Source organism: Physeter macrocephalus, chromosome 19 (genome assembly GCF_002837175.3).
Source record: "Physeter macrocephalus isolate SW-GA chromosome 19, ASM283717v5, whole genome shotgun sequence".
NCBI classification, from domain to species: domain Eukaryota; kingdom Metazoa; phylum Chordata; class Mammalia; order Artiodactyla; family Physeteridae; genus Physeter; species Physeter macrocephalus.
Window position 1 is genome coordinate 58,714,846 of NC_041232.1, and position 18,452 is coordinate 58,733,297.

At 41.6% G+C, this 18,452-nt stretch overlaps 1 protein-coding gene across 1 annotated transcript; it reads right to left on the reverse strand.

The window, feature by feature from the left end:
• Positions 1-199: 199 nt before the first annotated feature.
• LOC102995796 (RNA-binding protein EWS-like) lies at positions 200-2,310 on the reverse strand. Its single transcript, XM_055080403.1, is given in 4 exon segments — positions 200-665; positions 668-1,037; positions 1,040-1,104; positions 1,107-2,310. Coding segments are annotated over 4 exon segments (1,965 nt in total). The 5' UTR covers positions 2,260-2,310; the 3' UTR covers positions 200-288.
• Positions 2,311-18,452: the final 16,142 nt, after the last annotated feature.

Consider the following 18,452-nt stretch of genomic DNA (forward strand, 5'->3'; position numbering starts at 1 on the left):
GGCCATGGCCCACGGGCCCAGCCGCTCCGCGGCATGTGGGATCCTGCCATACCGGGGCGCGAACCCGGTTCCCCTGCATCGGCAGGCGGACGCGCAACCACTGCGCCACCAGGGAAGCCCCTAACTTGTTTTAATGTTTCTTCACAAATGGTGAAAAATACTAATGTACAGACAGGAATAATCATAATGTTGTGGCCAACATTATAAATATGGAATTATAAATTTAAAACATTTTCTGGTTTAAAAAATAAATCTGGTAGTCAATTCAGCTCTGTGGGGTCTCTGCGTCTAGTAGGGCCGGTCTCTGTGTTCCTGACGGTGCTCGCCTTTATCCATTTTTCCAGGTCCTCCACGCCCGCCTCTTCTTCCTCCCATCTGTTCCATCAAAGATCCAGGGGTTCCCCCAGGGCCACCTCTTCTTCCTCCACCAAAGCCACCACCGTCCATGCCCCGGGTGCCACGGAAGCCACCTCTGTCTCCACCACGGCCACCTCTGAACATTCCACCAGGACCTCCTCGATCCATGAGTCCACCTCTTCCTCCCCATATGCCACCAGGGCCACCTCTGCCATGGTCACCGCCCGGGGGTGGGAAAGGTGGTGGGAGGAAGCCTTCAGGCTTTGGGGCCTTACACTGGTTGCACTCTGTTCTCCACGCAAAGTTCTGTTTCCACATCCCAGACTGGGGCACTGCCAGTCTCCAGCTCGGTGCTGGACGTTTCCTCCTCCAGATGGGTTCCCTCAGGAACCGCGGGGCCCTCTTGGTGGGAAGCCTCCTCTGTCTCCTCCATGGCCTCCCATGCGACCCATGGGTCCTCCAGGACCTCCTGGGCCTCCTGGACCTCCTCGGAGCAGTGGCGGCATCCCTCTACCCTCACTGGGGGGCATTCCTCCCCGCATGCTGTTCATTGGAGGCTTCTTCCAAGCAAGAGAAACTTTAAGTTTGCTCCCTTGAAAATCTTTCCCATCAAACCACTAGACAGCAGTTTTGGCAGTTGGAGGGTCTTCATAGGATACAGTAGCATCGCCTGTGGGCGATCGCCTGTTTCCTTGTCCAAATAGATATGGATCATGGGCTGTCCAGTCCTCTTGTTTATCTTGACACTCCACACTGCTTAAAGAAGTCTGCCAGATCGTCTAGAGTCACATTGTAACTTAATCCTTGCACATAAATTGCACTGTTGTCACAGTCTTCATCTGTATCTACAGGTGGGCCTAAATCAAGATCTGGTCCTTCGTCCATGGGTCCACCAGTCTTATTGAAGCCACCTCGCTCTCCAGTGCCCATTCTACTGCGTCCTCCTCCCCACCCACCTCTGCTCATGCCTCCACGATCAAATCCCCCTCTTCCCCTGCCCCGGTTATCAGGGCCACTCATGCTCTGGTTCTCTCCTGGTCTGGAAAATCCTCCAGACTCCTGCCCATAAACACCCATGCTACTGGGGTGGTCCTGTCGGAATGAACTCTGCTGCCCGTAGCTGCTGCTCTGTTGGCTATAATGACTTGGAGCCTGGCTGTAGGATCCAGTTTGGGGGGGGGGGTAACTAGTGGGCGGCTGCTGCCCATAGCTGCTTTGTTGACCATAGCTACTCTGTTGTCCATAGCTGCTCGGCTGCCCATAGGTGTTCTGCTGAGAGTAACTGCTCTGATCATAACTAGTCGGCTGTGTAGAAGAACAGCTGGTAGGAGGATAAGATGGTGGTGCCATGACTGGCTGCATGGGGTAGCTCCCAGGTACCTGGGGATAACTGTAGTTACTCTGTCCATATCCTAGGCTGGGCTGGTTGTAACCTCTTGTGTTAGATTGAGGTTGACTACTTTCAGCGGGTTTGTTACCATCCTGCGGTCTTGAAGGCACGGTGGCTGCTGGCTGCTGCCCATGGGCTGGATAAGCAGGCTGAGTGCCATATGCAGACTGAGCTGCATAGGAAGCCTGGGTGGTAGTGACTGTAGCAGTGATGGTATCATAATCACCAGTGCTGTACCCCTGGACAGGCTGACTGTATGCCTGGGGGGGAGTTGGAGTAGAATATCTAGTGGGAGGCTGTCCATAAGAAGTCGCATAGGTGGTCTGCCCATAGGTTGCAGTGGTCTGAGCCTGGGTATAGCTGACATCAGTGGGCTGTCCATAGGTTCCGTAACTTTGTTGCCCATATGCCTGGGTGGTCTGTGCATATCCTTGAGTGGGCTGGGCGGTGTAAGCACTGTAGCCCTGCTGGGCTGCAGCTTGGCTGTAGGTACTGTAATCCATGGACGCCATTTTCTCTCTCCTTCCTTCTCGTTCTCTCAATGTCTGTCTCCCTCTCGCTTTCCCTCTGAGGACTGTCTCTTCTGCTTCAAGCTTCAAGATAGGACCCTTTGCTCCAATGTGGGAACTGACTCAAATAAGAATAAGATCAAGCCATTTGAATTCTAAATTACTTATCCAATGCCATAAAGATAAACTTGCCATCCAAACTACCCAAAGGCAAAAAATACAGTTTTTCAGTATACCTGAGTTTGTGAGTTTGAGAAGTCCTTCTCACTGTCCTCATTGATACCAAACTTTATAGAGATTAGCATATAGTTCAGTGACTCTAAAGAAAGTTCACACCATTCATTGCACCTCTATATGAACCAGAGATATATGAGCCTACACTTATAATGATCAATTTTATATAAACTACACATAATTTCTATGTGAACACCTGCCAAACTACACCTTCAGCCCCAGGTCCTCCTCAGCACAAATGTCACATTTCAAACTGTGCATTAGGCATTTGAGGATAATTTTCTGCCACCTAAAACTAATATATTTAATATTAAATTTACATTTTTTCAAAGTACTCCATATCTTACAATAGGCACGATACAAATACTTTTTGGCTAAATCCTAAAATTCTTCCTGATCCTGATATTAACATCGTTACTACATCATTTCCCCAGTTCATAAGCCTCATGCAAGTCGTTTTCTTTGACTCTGCCCTCTCCATGAACCCTCAAGTCTAATCAGTCACCGGTTTGTCAAATATTTCTTTGAGACATATCCACCCTTGTCAACACCCAGATTCAGAGATCTTATTATTTTATTCATCTTTATTGAACTTCCTACTCAGTTTCTCCCTCATTCCAATCTATCTTTAATCCATTTTTTAATCTTTTTAATCTACAGTTGCCAGCCATGGTTTTGACAGCAGACTTCCCATTTCCACAGTATTTAAATGTGCTAGACAGTGTTTTAAATTCCTAGAGTTTAGATTTTTATTAAATTATTGCCAAGAGCCATGGCAGTTCCATTGAGAGAGGGAGTGGGAAGCCAAGTGGAAAGGTTTTCGGGTCCTCTCGTCCCTTCTTCCACCAAAGATAATCCCGTCTTTTCTTTCTATTTTACATATTTGGGATCTATATGGATTTGCTTTCAAATTGTCTCCATTGGCAAAAACAAGTTTGGGTATCAACAGCTCATGTGCAAAAGGCAAAACTCCTTACCCTGATTTAAGACTCCCAATCTAGCCCCAAGCACTTTTGCAATTATAGCTCATTTTATTTCTCTTCAAGTTGAGTTTTCTCATTGACTGTCTCAATAGGTCTTAGGTGCTCCCTCCTTCCCCTCTCATCTCCCTTGATTAAATGCTGTCTATCTGTGGTAGTCATTAGTGCTGTTGTTCACCAAATATTTCTATTTCTCTACTCTTCCAATGAAACACAGAATTACTCTTCCTAGGATCATGTTCTATCTGAAGCCATTTGACTATGTTACTATGTCACTCACAGAGAAGGGCATTAATTGATAGTTTTAGACCCCCCAAAATTATTCTGTCTTTCTCTCTGAGATTGCAATTGGCTATACTTCAGATAGTGGTTGTCCCATCAGCCTGGGTCCCAGAGTAAGGGTAAGATTGAGCAGATGCTTCCGCAATGCCGAGTGAGTGATGACTAAACATTAGCTGTTTTAAGCCACTAAGAGTTGAGGGTGTGTTGTGTTGTTGTCATCTTTCCTAAGCATCTATCCTTCTTCAAGTATGAGCTAATCCTTTTCAAGGTGATGTAAAAAAAACTAAGCCATTTTTTTATGTACTCTTATTTCTCTACTTCCACCAAGAAAAACTGCTTCTCAATGAATGATATCAGTTGTATATCAAGTAACCACTCTGTAGAATTACAAAAGAACATATAATAACCTGCACTCATTTGGCATTTAAAGTGATAGGCTTCCCCACATTGTTTAGCTACATATATATGTGCATAACTCTCCCTATAAAAACCAAAAATTCTTCAACTTAAATATTCCCTAGTATATCTCAGGGTAGGGAGGAGTATTGTACTCTGTGCTTCTCCCCCAGTCCCACCTTAACCCCAGTGTATTTATTCCAGATGAAATTTGGTTAAACTAATATCAAGAAAAGGTAACCTCATAAAAATACAAGTAAAAAATGTGCAGCCTAAGAATTAAGTATGTGTGGGTGTAAGGAGGAAGGTAAATGCCTCAAAAGCTCCTTGTAGTTATTCATTAACAATTGGCTCCCTCATTCTCCTCTGTCTATAACCTCCTTGATTTAAGATAGACACCAAGGGCTTCCCTGGTGGCGCAGTGGTTGAGAATCCGCCTGCCGATGCAGGGGACACGGGTTCGTGCCCCGGTCCAGGAAAATCCCACATGCTGCAGAGCAGCTGGGCCCGTGAGCCATGGCCGCTGGGCCTGCGCGTCCGGAGCCTGTGCTCCACAGCGGGAGAGGCCACAACAGTGAGAGGCCCGTGTACCGCAAAAAAAAAAAAAAAAAAAAGACAGACACCAAGAGCTTTTTAAGGTCCACTAAAATGTGCAGTAAAGATGGTGACCACACTTTGCCATATCTCACATTTATCATCTGTGAATCCCAAGACTGTGTCCACTTTCTTCTGTCATATAGCCTCCAAGTGTCCAGCCCAGGAAAGCTTAACAAGCATTCATTTCTGGATTGATGGTCTTTTTCAATTCCCCATAGAGAATAGAGTTACTTGTACGGGCATATAAAATTTAATTAGAAAATTGATCATTGTCTAGAATTACTAAAAAAAAGTTGACAGTGGTTGATACTTACTTTGTACTTTCAGTATGTCAGGTATTGCTGTAAGCATTTTGCACATGTTAATTTGGTATAGCATGGTGGTTAGTGTGGGTGCCTGGGTCAGACTGCCAAGATTTGAGTCCTTGCTCCTTAATTACTATCTATGTGATCTTGAGAAATCTCTCTGTGCCTCAGGTTTTATACATATAAGGTCATGATTGTTCACAGGGTTGCTTTGAAACTTTAAGTAGCACATGCCTAGATCCTTAAACACTGTCCAGTATGTGCTGGCTGTTTTCATTACAAGGAAGCCAGTCAAAATATACACTCAGAACCCAAAGGGTTGCAGATGGAAGACACAAAAGCAAACATCAAACATCACAGGTCTTAATATCATGTCAGGAGAGCCCTATCTGGAATCTCCTGGCTGGAGTCACTGCTGCTGTTTTGCATTAGAGAGTTTTTCTCACTCAAGAGATAACAAATAATACACTTTCACTTCAGAGCCTTTCATCCCACATATTTACAAATGTGATAACAACTCTCCTAGCATTTGTTTCCCACCAAAGTAGGCCAGGCTATCCCTGGGTAGAGCTTCATGGGAATGTCCTGCTGCTGTTAAACAGGATAAAAACCAGGCCTAATATAATTCTCCAGAGAGGGAGAAATGATACAGGCCTGACCTGCAATACTTCCTTTTAGAGCATAAGCAATTGCCAGGATGGAAAAGACAGACCATGTGGCAAGCCTGGGCTCTGGAATCCTGTTAGGAGATACTCCCAGGTTGCTGTGTCATCCAGCTGTTACCACAGCATGTCAGGGTTCCACTTCTCAGAACATCCATAGGAGGTAAACCAGAAGTGAAAAATACTTAGACAGGTGGGTTGCAGACAGGTGGGTTGCTCATGAAAATGTGAAGACGCAACCTTCCAGAGGCTGTCCTGGAGAGGGATAGAGGAAGAGAAAGCCACTTCCCTTTCATCAGAAGAACCCAGCTTAGAAGCTTACTTCTTCTTTTGCATTGGCTGCCAGGAAGGCATGTGAGAGGTTTTCTGAATGTTGAATGGTAGCCCATTGGCCAACTTGGGCAATGTGAAGCAGGAAAGAAAGAAATATTTTTGCAGTGCTTTGACATAATATTTGTACTGTGAGTTTAACTATATCATCATTGTAAAAAAATTTTTAAATATATAAAACTAAAAATATCTCTATTACTGAGTTATAACTTCACTTTTTCAATTGCCATTCCATGTTAATTTTTCCAACTATCATATTTCTACATAATATTTTACATATGATTATGACACTTATTTAGCCTTTTCCTCCTCCCATGCTTAAATAATTATATTGCCTTTAATTTCTTGAAATTGCTAGTCAGAGGTAAATGTATCTGAACATAAATCTCTAAATCTCCATCATAATTTCTGCCTACTTGCTTAGCATAGATTTTCAGCAGCAAAATTGGAGTCAAATAGTATGAGTATCTTAAGATAGTTGAGAGATATATATTTCTTTTTCAGGAAGAAATTTTATACTTCCACAATTGAATGTGAAAGAGCCTAGATCTTTCAAGCCTCCTAGCCTTAATGATTCATATATACATACATGCATACATACATACATATATACATACATACAGATAGGTTGTTAACTTAATATATTTTTTTAAATCTTAAGCTAAATTTACAAGTAGTGGAAGACTCATCCACGCGAAACAACATCATTCATGACAAGATATCAAAGCTTTAAACAGACTCTAATCCATATTGGAATTGAGAGGAATAGGAAATCAGTGAAACTGAGAATTGTCAAGGAAGCAGCTATTCTTAAGCTGAACCTAGAAGCATTAACATTGGTTAGCATTTATCGAGATAGATAGGAAAAATATATGTATATCTGGAGGGGGGAAAAGCTGGAACAAAGATAAGAAGCCAAAATGAGCAAGAAAAATTGCGGGAATGGTTTTTCCTAACCAATATTTATTTCCACATTTATTCATTCAAGCAAAATTTATGCGGTACATATTAGGTACCTGGCAATGTGCTAGGTGTTAAAACTACAAAGATGAATAAAACACCACATTGGTTTCCAAATTAAATTGCTTCCTAACTGGCCTCCCTGCCTCCAAGTTCAATCCATCCCAATCCATCACTAACAGTGCCATCAAAGCGTCCTCCAAATTATAAACCTGTTTAATATTGGGTTGGCCAAAAAGTTCATTCGGGTTTTTCCATAAGATGGTACAGAAACACCCAAACAAAGTTTTTGGCCAACCCAATATTACACCCTGGTTTTAATCCCCGGATCATTTTTACAGGATTGGGAAACTTCAGTAGATTAGCCATGCTTTAAAATAAAATCCAAAGACTTTAATAGGATTTTCATGGCTTTTCTCCATCTGGAGTTTCCTACGTCCCCTAACATCTAGTCTCTCTTCCTTCTCTTTCCAGAAATAATAAGCTTCTTCCAGTTCCTTGAACTGGTCAAATGCAAACTCTTCGCACAATGTCTAGACTTCTGGAATTCACACATGCTATTTCCTCTTCTGAAATACCTACTCTACCGCTGCCCCTGCCCCCACCTCCCATGTTCCTGCCCCACCACATTTCACCTAGTTAACTTCTGTTCATCTTCTACCTGTCAGCTTCAGGGAGGCTTCCCTCAGCCCTGAGTCTGGCTTAAATTTCCCTGCTACATATTCCCAAAGCACCTTCTACTTAACTTGGTGTAACTCTCATCACATTTTATTTGTATATTTATTTTCTCATATTCCCCTAAATATTATAGGCTCTATAAATACCAAAACTTTATCCCTCATATTTACCTCTAAGTTCCTAGCATTGTCTATTGCACATAGTAGTTTTTCAATAAATATTTGTTGATATATTTTGAAGTGAATCTAGTTGCAGAGGGTGAGGTTGATGCTGTCAACTCAAAGGAGTCAAACAGAATCAGCACAGGTTCTGAGTAGGTTCATGAAACTAAACGATGGCATGTCAATATAAAAACAATCTACTCAGTTTGAGCAGTTCACTTATCTTAAAATAATTAAATTCCTACTGTATTATCATGGATTAGGGTTCAGGAGACAAGATCCAAACTGGGAGGCTGCAGAATAAGACAAATTTGTTTTAGCCTATCTCCACTCCTTTCTAGATGTGTGAGCCTGGGCAAATTACTTAGCCTTTCTGAGCCTCTTGTGTAAATGGAAATGCCAATGCCTCTCCCAAGTCCATGAAACCAACTGTGTAGAGCAATGAATACAGCTCCCATTAAACTCTCACATTCACTAAAAATTCATTCCTTCTCCCTCTCAGCTCTTCCTCTTACCCCTGTGGAAACTTGGACAAATCACTTTTTCCTGGGCTCTCAGGTTCTCTGTTATAAAACTAACAGACTGGGAAAAAGCCGTGTTTGCTGAAACTAGTCAAATCCAAGCAGCATCGAGAGAGCTTTGGCTGAAAATCTCCAAGGGTGGACTTGAAAGCCAGTTTCTTTATAAAGTTCCCCAGGTGATCCTGCAGCAGGCAGCCCAGCTCAGAACTGCAGTCCAGTGTCTTGGAAACACTAGACTTTTCCAGCTTGAACAGGCAATAGTTTCATTTTTTTTTCTCTGCTTCTCACATGGAAAATGTTTATTCAATAAATCAGAATGTGACTCACCTGGCTGGCAGTTTTTATTCTACAAGACCCAAACTATGCCATAATTAGCAACAAAGGCCAGCTCTACGTGTGTGTGCATGTGTGTATGTGTGTGTGTTGGGAGAAACAGAAGCAGCATAAGAAATATCTTGCCTACTTCTAACTCTTCCTTTGCTGACTGGCATGAGCTAGAACTCCCAACAATGTAGCCACAGCAGGATCAAGCAGTGAACAGCCTACAGAAGTCTGTTCTTAAGTGAAGGAATCCTTTAGTTTTCTACTATTATTACATCAATATCAATCACATTGATAGGTTGGCCAATGGTCATTGCTCTATTAAGCCAATACCAGAATTTGTGGTCATTATGGAGTCTCAGAATCGAGAGTTTTAGTAAAGACAAAATCGAGACAAATGAAGAGGTTTGCTGTTAGTTTAACAGAGAGCACCAGTAGAATCAAATCCTGTGAGGAAAAAAAGGGGGGAGTTAGACATCCACCTGATATAATAACAGAAAACACAAAAACTGAATGGGGCATGCAAGAGACTCATGGAAAAATCTGAACTCACAGCCTGCAAGATTGATGAAAAATTCTATAAACATTTCTTAAGCTCCTTCCATAGACCAGATGTTGTATTATAAATTCAGGATAAAAATCTATTAAGATATAGTTCATCCCTTTGAAGGAATTTCAGTCTATGGATGAAGAAACTGGAAAAGAATGGTAATTAAGAAAATACTCTGTGATAGCTGAACTTCATATCTTATTTAATCTTCTTAACAATCCTGCATTGTGGATATCATCAGATAGATTCAGCAGCTTACCCAATATTCAGAGCCTATATTAGGAAAAGTGGACTATCTCTTTATTATTCAATAATAATAGATGTACTGTTCAGAAACATCATATATCATACAGAAAATATCTCTAAACATTTCTTTCTATTGAATAATCATAGTTCAAACATTCATCAAAGGAATACTTTCATTAAGAATCATTAAACCTAATGAGTTTCTCTGTGACAGCTCAGAAACATAATGGTAACTAGAGTTTTAAGGTCAAAGATTTTGTTTCTTGAAATGTCATTGTCATTTAGTTATAAACCCTAATATTAGTCCTTGCCAAGTCATGCAAATCTGTTCTTCCCTTTTCAATAAGCCAGAATAAGCAAATAAATTTGCCCTTATTTACACCCATGTAAATGACAGTCCAAACTCCAAAGAGTCATATGGAATGCTAGCTGAGCATTAGTGGGCAAAGGATCATGCCAAAAGGGCGGGAGCACCAGAGACAAAATTCACCCAGTGGTGAACAAAAATCCACATATTTTCTTTCTTCCTTTACCAACAAAAAAAACCATCCCCAAACTAACAGTCTATCTAGGCTAATAATTGAAAAACCAAGTATTCACTACTCCCAGAAAAACCCTTTTAAAAAGTCTTATTTCTAGAGCTGAAAGAAGTAGAAATAATCTTTGTGTCTGATTGAAAACAGGTTTCCTGATTGTTTTGGGTTTCCATGTTTAACAGCTCATTCCACAAAAACAATCTCTCTTCTCTCTGCTTAGCATAGAAAGTTTCTGACTTTATTGGCTCATTTTAACACACAGACTGTCCCCCTTGAATGTGACCTGTTATCACTGAACTTTGAATATACAAATCCCAACCACTCCTTCCCCCAAATTAGCTGAACACTTCTCTCTGTTTTGACTTGCATTAGCTGGTTGCTACTGAACTTGAAAAGGTTGCATCTCACTTCCTGGCATCGTTGGACAGGTTGCAGATCATAATCACATTAATTAGCACATGGATTTCTGGATTTTAAGTATGTCAGGCAAAGGGAGATGTAAGGTAGGGGAGAGATGGGAGAGGAAAGGGTCACTCGGGAGAAAATGGAAGGGAGAGAACATGGGCAAAAGGAATTTGAATGACCTTATTTTATCCTCTGAAGCAGATATTCCCAGGGGATTAACTTCAGGAAAAAATCCTTCAGTTTTAGCCTTACTTATTTGTTACATAGGAGTAAACCTTCCTATTCTTACTAGATCTCTTTACCTCTTCTTTTGAATCATGGAAACACAACAGGTTCGGGGAGGTACTGAATTAAATTATCTCTGACTTTGCTGTCAACTGCAGTCAAGTCTACTGTAATCCTATCCATTATATATATGAACTAGAGAAAATAAGTCTTTGTTTGAAAAATTTCTGAGCTAAGTTCTGTTCTCATAACAAAAATGGAAAGTTATCATCTTTTTAAAAAAGTATACATGTGCACACATTTATGTGTAAGTATGTGTGTATGTATAGATATATACACACAAATTCACATAAATATGTATATATACATAAATATACATATGCATATATATATAGAGAGAGAGAGATAGAGAGAGAGAGAGAGACAGGTAGATAGACAGGTAGGGGTGGATAGAGAGGCAGGTAGAAAGAGAAATAGAGATATGAAATGCTTCTGGTCTACCAACAAATAAAGGGGACTTTGTTGGAAAAAAATTTCTTCTCAGAACTTCCCATCCCACAGAAGTTCTTAAAAATGGAGACTTTCTTCCGTCATCCTCCTGTTTCCCTAAAGGCTCAGGCTAATGCACAGCCATTCTCTAATTAGGAATGCATTTGAGACATATCATAAGAAGTAGATTGTATGTCTTGTTTTCAAACTTTGTCTCTTTGCTTTCTCTGTCCTCCTCCCCTTTCCCTCTCCTCCAGCCCTTCAAATAGCCCTGTCCTAAATGAATCTTCCAGGCCAGTCTGATGTTAAAAGAGAAATGTTTATCTTGGAGTATAGAGATAATTGACAATTAGAAAAGAGGACACTTTTAGCTCTTGGTCAGGGCACTGTGCTCCTGGACAAAGTGCTCTTTTCTTTGAAGCAGGGTGGAGTGCTGAGTGACTCAAGCAGGGATCTATGTGTGTTTATCCTTAGGGCCTACTAGAGTCAAGGACTGGAGTTTTCTGGGACAGATTTTCCTACCAACAGGTCCCACACAATATCAGTAACTCATAAAAGACAAGATTGAATGATTCCAGCTCCTCCTGGTGAGAATTTCTCCTTTTCCTCCCTGATGTGTTTGTTTACAGGAATTGACTGACAGAGTTGAACTGAGATCTGCCCGCGGTTTTTGTTTTCATTATCCACCAAAAAATATGCTATGGGAAAAACTGGCTTTCCCCCAATTCCAATTTGAAAAGTCAGGTAATTTATGGCATTTTGTTTTCAAAAATTATCATTATACTATTATCTCAAATGTGGCTTGCTCTATTATAAACCCGTTGTTATTTTATGCATTTTGGATTTTTTACAATTTTCCTTTCAAAATCCACAACTATTATTCTCTCAACAAGGGTAACTCTTCTAATGTGTTTAATGAGTTTCTTTTGTTTTTATGTATTCCTAAAGTTAGATATATTTTATATAAGTACATGTCTTTCTACGCACATTATCAAATTACATATCTCACTCTGTTTCTTGCTTTTTCCTCACTCCATTTTTAAGATACCTTCATGGCACTGTGAGCAGCTAATCTATTGTTTCTATTGTGTCCATCTACCACTTCTTACCTCTCCAATGCTCTCTGTTGCTCCCTAAGTCCAGGAATGATTGAATCAACCTTTTAAAAGAACACTAAAGGATGGGGATTTACCCTATTATATATTAAGACATACTACAAAGCCATAAAATAAAAACAGTACATTTAAGGGTCAAGAACAGAAAAATAGATCAACAGAGATCCGATAGACAGATCCCTGCATATAAACGGATGTAATATACCATAAGGAAAGTGTTGTAAAGATTGAAGAAAGGGGAGATTGTTTAACAAGTGGACATGGGAAACCTACCTCAGCATATAGAGAGAAGTAACTAGGTATCTAACACCACATTGAAAGATAGACCATAGATAAGTTAAAGACCTACTTCTGAAAGATAAAATGTAAGGTTATAACAAAGAAATATGAGTAAGTAACATTGTAACCCAGGAAAAACTTTTCAAAGAAAACCTGAAAGCGTCAAAAAAGGGATGATTTGTAAATAATTGAGTTTCTGTTCAGTGAAAACTACTAGTGACAAAGTAATTTTTTCTACTTACCACTTGGTTAATGAGTAAGATATTATTATCACTTCTTTTCACTTGACCTGCTCCAAATTCCAAAGAACACTCATTAATTTTTCTATTCAAAATTGATGAGCAAATTAACCTTCATTCTCTCCAAGCTCTTCATAGTTTTCTAGATGTTGACTGGAAACACCTTATCTTTTTAATCTGGCCCAAACTAGTAGGCCCAAAATGGAAAGGGGAGTCTTGGAGAGTATCTTGATGCATTAAGCAAGAATGTGTGCATGGAGATATTTCACTTGTTTCAAATCGCCAGAAAATATAAGCTCATTTCTTCCCCTTCTGTCTCAGGCCTGATACTAAACATGCATTGAATTCCTTAGATAGTTCCTCTGAAAGAATTTTGAGCTTGCAGAACAGAGGTTGGGAGTGTGGTGGTAGGGGAGAGGTGGCTGAATTCAAGACCAGGTTTGTCCTTACTTTCAAAACAAGGATCCAGAAAAATGACTATTTGCTATTTAAGGTAGTAAATTCTTTCAAAGCTTCCTTAGTAGTATGATGAAATAAGAATGCATTTAATCACAGACACTGAAAGCAAGAAGAAACCACAAGGGATAAACAAATCCCAACATCCTCCAATATGGCAAGAAAGCTGGAGTGGAGAATTCTTACATGACCAGCCCAGTGTCAGAGGTAGTTAAGTGAGCTAGAGTCATAACTCAGATAGTTGACTCTGCTCTGTTCTCACGGTTCCCTGACTGTATTAGCTAAGGCGTGTCAAAGTGCCACAGTTATCTCACAGGCTTTTTGTAAGATATTTTTAATGTTTAAGGGAAAGAGTAGTTGACATTGGTCAGAAACCACACAAACTACTACCTCAAGGTAGTTCACAATTTCAAAATTAGATTGTGTTGCATTCCTTTTGATGATATCACATCAAAGTAAAGCTTGGTTTTCATCTATTCCTGTGATTCAAAGCAAATGCCACACAAAAGTCAGAGTGAAACAGGAAATGAAGATGATGGCATCTAATCTGATTCCAAGATATCAGTATTTGTACAGGGCCCAACAAGCATACCTATTCCATCAGCAGCAAGTAATTGTAGTTGGTTGAGAAAGAAATTAAAATATAATTTTTCTCCAACATATATACTATCTATTCAAATGGCTACTAAATTGTTAGGACATAAGTACTTATAAGCTGTGTGGACACAACTACTGAATAAATGGAATGTTTAGGTGTTTCCTTTGGCCTAGAAGCTCCATGAAAAAAATTGCTGACATACAATGGCCACCAAGAACCAAAAATATTGAGGAACTTTTGCCCTATTCTCTAGTCAGTCACAAGGGTAACCTTCTCCATAGTTGTAATAGTGTCTCTTTAGAGTTTCTGAGACTTGGGGTGAGAACACCCATCTCAGCTTCAACAAAGCAGGTTCTTATTTACCTGTTTTACATTTTGTACATTTATATAGCCTTTCATTTGGGGAAAAGGTTGAGAAGCTGGGGATGAATTAATTGAATCCACTGGTATGGTAGACAGACTAGATTGGGATTAGAAGATGATAAAATTTCTCTTATTAAAAATGTAAGGGTAGGGCTTCCCTGGTGGCGCAGTGGTTGAGAATCTGCCTGATAATGCAGGGGACACGGGTTCGAGCCCTGGTCTGGGAGGATCTCACATGCCACGGAGCAACTAGGCCCGTGAGCCACAACTACTGAGCCTGCGCGTCTGGAGTCTGTGCTCCGCAGCGAGAGGCCGCGACAGTGAGAGGCCCGCGCACTGCGGTGAAGAGAGTGGCCCTTGCTTACCACAACTAGAGAAAGCCCTCGCACAGAAACGAAGACCCAACACAGCAAAACCCTGGCACAGAAACGAAGACCCAACACAGCAAAAAATTAATTAATTAATTAATAAACTCCTACCCCCAACATCTTCTGAAAAAAAAAAAAAAAGGGCTTCCCTGGTGGTGCAGTGGTTGAGAGTCCACCTGCCGATGCAGGGGACACGGGTTCGTGCCCCGGTCCGGGAAGATCCCACATGCTGCGGAGCGGCTAGGCCCGTGAGCCATGGCTGCTGAGCCTGTGCGTCTGGAGCCTGTGCTCCGCAACGGGAGAGGCCACAACAGTGAAAGGCCCGCGTACCACGAAAAAAAAAAAAAATAAGGGTAAAGCATGATAAATTTCCTCCTGATCAAGTAGATGATGCTAAAAATATAAAACCAAGGAGTACCAGAGAGATTTTTAAATATCCAGAGAAGCTCAGGTGGTAACATTCCCAGGCCTAGCCTCAACCTCCAATTTAATATTCAAAGTATCTTTAGTTTTATCTTAAATCCTAAAATGATTTAGCTTCAGACTCATTTTTACTGATCCACAGTGTTATTCATTTCTGCTGCTAATATTACCATGTTCCAAATCATCTGGACTTGAAACTTAGAATTATTTTTGCCTTCTCCCTCTGTCTTACTCTCCACAGTCACTTCAGGCACCAAATCTTAGACATTTTAACTGAACAAGGTCTCTGACATCCAGCCTCTGCTTTCCATGGTGATATAACTAGTTGAAGTAAGGATGTGGTGTTGGTTTAGCCAAGTGAAATGATGCGCGTGAAGGCATGTAGGTAGTTATAGCAATAGAATAAAGGAGGAAGGTATTGGCGTCATTTACATGGAAGAGATATTTGAAGCACAAAAGAGAAGGTTAAAAAGAAAACTCTGGAGAACATGTTAAACAGCAGCATGAGAAAGAGTGACTCTATCAGAAGGGAAAGGAAACCAGTCACCCAGACAGAATTATCATACAGTTCAGGATCATAGTGATCAAATGATGAAAGAGAGCAGGAGGCAAAGGGTTGACTACCAAGGATCAAACTGTGTTCACATATTATAGTGACCAAGGAGAAAATAAAAATTTTAAAAGAAAAATGCTGGTGCTAAAAACGCTATTATAGGGACTTCCCTGGAGGTCCAGTGAGTAAGACTCTGCTCTCCCTATGCAGGGGCCCAGGTTCAATCCCTGATTGGGGAACTAGATGCTGCATGCCTGCCACAACTACGAGTCCTCATGCAGCAACTAAGAAGTCCACATACAGCAAATAAAAGATCCCATGTGCTGCAACTAAGACCCAGTACAGCCAAAATAAATAAATAAATAAATACTTTTTTAAAAAATTAAATAAGCTATTATACAGTGGAGGATAGAACACATTCACAGAACAGTTTAAGAGTAATGCAGGAGGGGGGAGACCTTCAAGATGGTGGAGGAGTAAGACATGGAGATCACCTTCCTCCCCACAAATACATCAGAAATACATCTACACGTGGAACTGCTCCTATAGAACACCCACTGAACGCCGGCAGAAGACCTCAGACCTTCCAAAAGGCAAGAAACTCCCCACGTACCTGGGTAGGCAAAAAAAGAAAAAGAATAAACAGAGACAAAAGAATAGGGATGGGACCTGCACCAGTGGGAGGAAGCTGTGAAGGAGGAAAGGTTTCCTAACACTAGAAGCCCCTTCACGGGTGGAGACTGTGGGTGGCAGAGGGGGGAAGCTTCGGAGCCACGGAGGAGAGCACAGCAACAGGGGTGCGGAGGGCAAAGCGGAGAGATTCCCGCACAGAGGATCCGTGCTGACCAGCACTCACCAGCCCGAGAGGCTTGTCTGCTCACCCGCCGGGGCGGGCGGGGCCTGGGAGCTGAGGCCCATGCTTCGGTCGGATCGCAGGGAGAGAACTGGCAGCGCGAACACAGCCTGAAGGGGTTAGTGCACCACGGATAGCCAGGAGGGAGTCCAGGAGAAGTCTGGAGCTGCCAAAGAGACAAGAGACTTTTTCTTGCCTCTTTGTTTCCTGCTGCGCGAGGACAGGGGATTAAGCCCACCGCTTAAAGGAGCTCCAGAAATGGGCATGAGCCGCGGCTATCAGCGCGGACACCAGAGATGGGCATGAGACGCTAAGGCCGCTGCTGAAGCTACTAAGAAGCCTGTGTGCGAGCACAGGTCACTCTCCACACCTCCCCTCTCGGGAGCCTGTGCAGCCCGCCACTGCCAGGGTTCCGGGATACAGGGACAACATTCCTGGGAGAATGCACGGCACACCTCAGGCTGGTGCGTCACGCCGGCCTCTACTGCTGCAGGCTCGCCGCGCATCCATAGCCCTCCCTCCCCCCGGCCTGAGTGAGCCAGAGCCCCCGAATCAGCTGCTCCTTTAACCCCGTCCTGTCTGAGTGAAGAACAGATGCCCTCAGGCGACCTACATGCAGAGGCGGGGCCAGATCCAAAGCTGAACACCTGGAGCTGTACTAACAAAGAAAAGAAAGGGAAATCTCTCCCAGCAGCCTCAGAAGCAGCGGATTAAAGCTCCACAATCAACTTGATGTACCATGCATCTGTGGAATACCTGAATAGACAACGAATCATCCCAAATTGAGGAGGTGGACTTTGGGAACAAGACGTATTATTTTTTTCCCCTTTTTCTCTTTTTGTGAGTGTGTATGTGTATGCTTCTGTTTGAGACTTTGTCTGTATAGCTTTGCTTTCACCATTTGTCCTAGGGTTCTGACCATCCTGTTGTTGTTTTTTTTTTGTTTTTTTTTTTTACTTTAAAAAATTTTTCTTCTTAATAATTATTTTTTATTGTAATAATTTTATTTTATTTTAATCTACTTTATTTTATTCTCTTTCTTTCTTTCTTTCTTTCTTTCTATTTTTTCTCCCTTTTATTCTGAGCCGTGTGGATTAAAGGCTCTTGGTGCTCCAGCCAGGCGTCAGGGCTGTGTCTCTGAGATGGGAGAACCAACTTCAGGACACTGGTGCACAAGAGACCTCCCAGCTCCAAGTAATATCAAATGGCAAAAATCTCCCAGGGATCTCCATCTCAACACCAACACCCAGCTTCACTCAACGACCAGCAAGCTACAATGCTGTTCACCCTATGTCAAACAACTAGCAAAAGAGGAACACAGTCCCATCCAATAGCAGAGAGGCTGCCTAAAATCATAATAAGGCTACAGATACCCCAAAACACACCACCAGACGTGGACCTGCCCACCAGAAAGACAAGATCCAGCCTCATCCACCAGAACACAGGCACTAGTCCCCGCAACCAGGAAAACTACTCAACCCACTGAACCAAACTTAGCCACTGGAGACAGACACCAAAAAACAACGGGAACTAAGAACCTACAGCCTGCGAAACGGAGACCCCAACACAGTAAGATAAGCAAAATGAAAAGACAGAAAAACACACAGCAGATGAAGGAGCAAGGTAAAAACCAACCTGACCTAACAAAGGAAGAGGAAAGTCTACCTGAAAAAGAATTCAGAATAATGATAGTAAAGATGATACAAAATCTTGGAAATAGAATACAGAAAATGCAAGAAACATTTATCAAGGACCTGGAAGAACTAAAGAGGAAACAAGCAATGATGAACAACAGAATAAATGCAATTAAAAATACTCTAGATGAGATCAATAGCAAAATAACTGAGGCAGAAGAACGGATAAATGACCGCCACGACAAAAAAGTGGAAATAACTACTGCAGAGCAGAATAAAGAAAAAAGAATGAAAAGATCTGAGGACAGTCTCAGAGATGTCTGGGACAACATTAAACACACCAACATTCGAATATAAGGGTCCCAGAAGAAAAAGAGAAAAAGAAAGGGACTGAGATAATATTTGAAGAGATTATAGTTGAAAACTTCCCTAATATG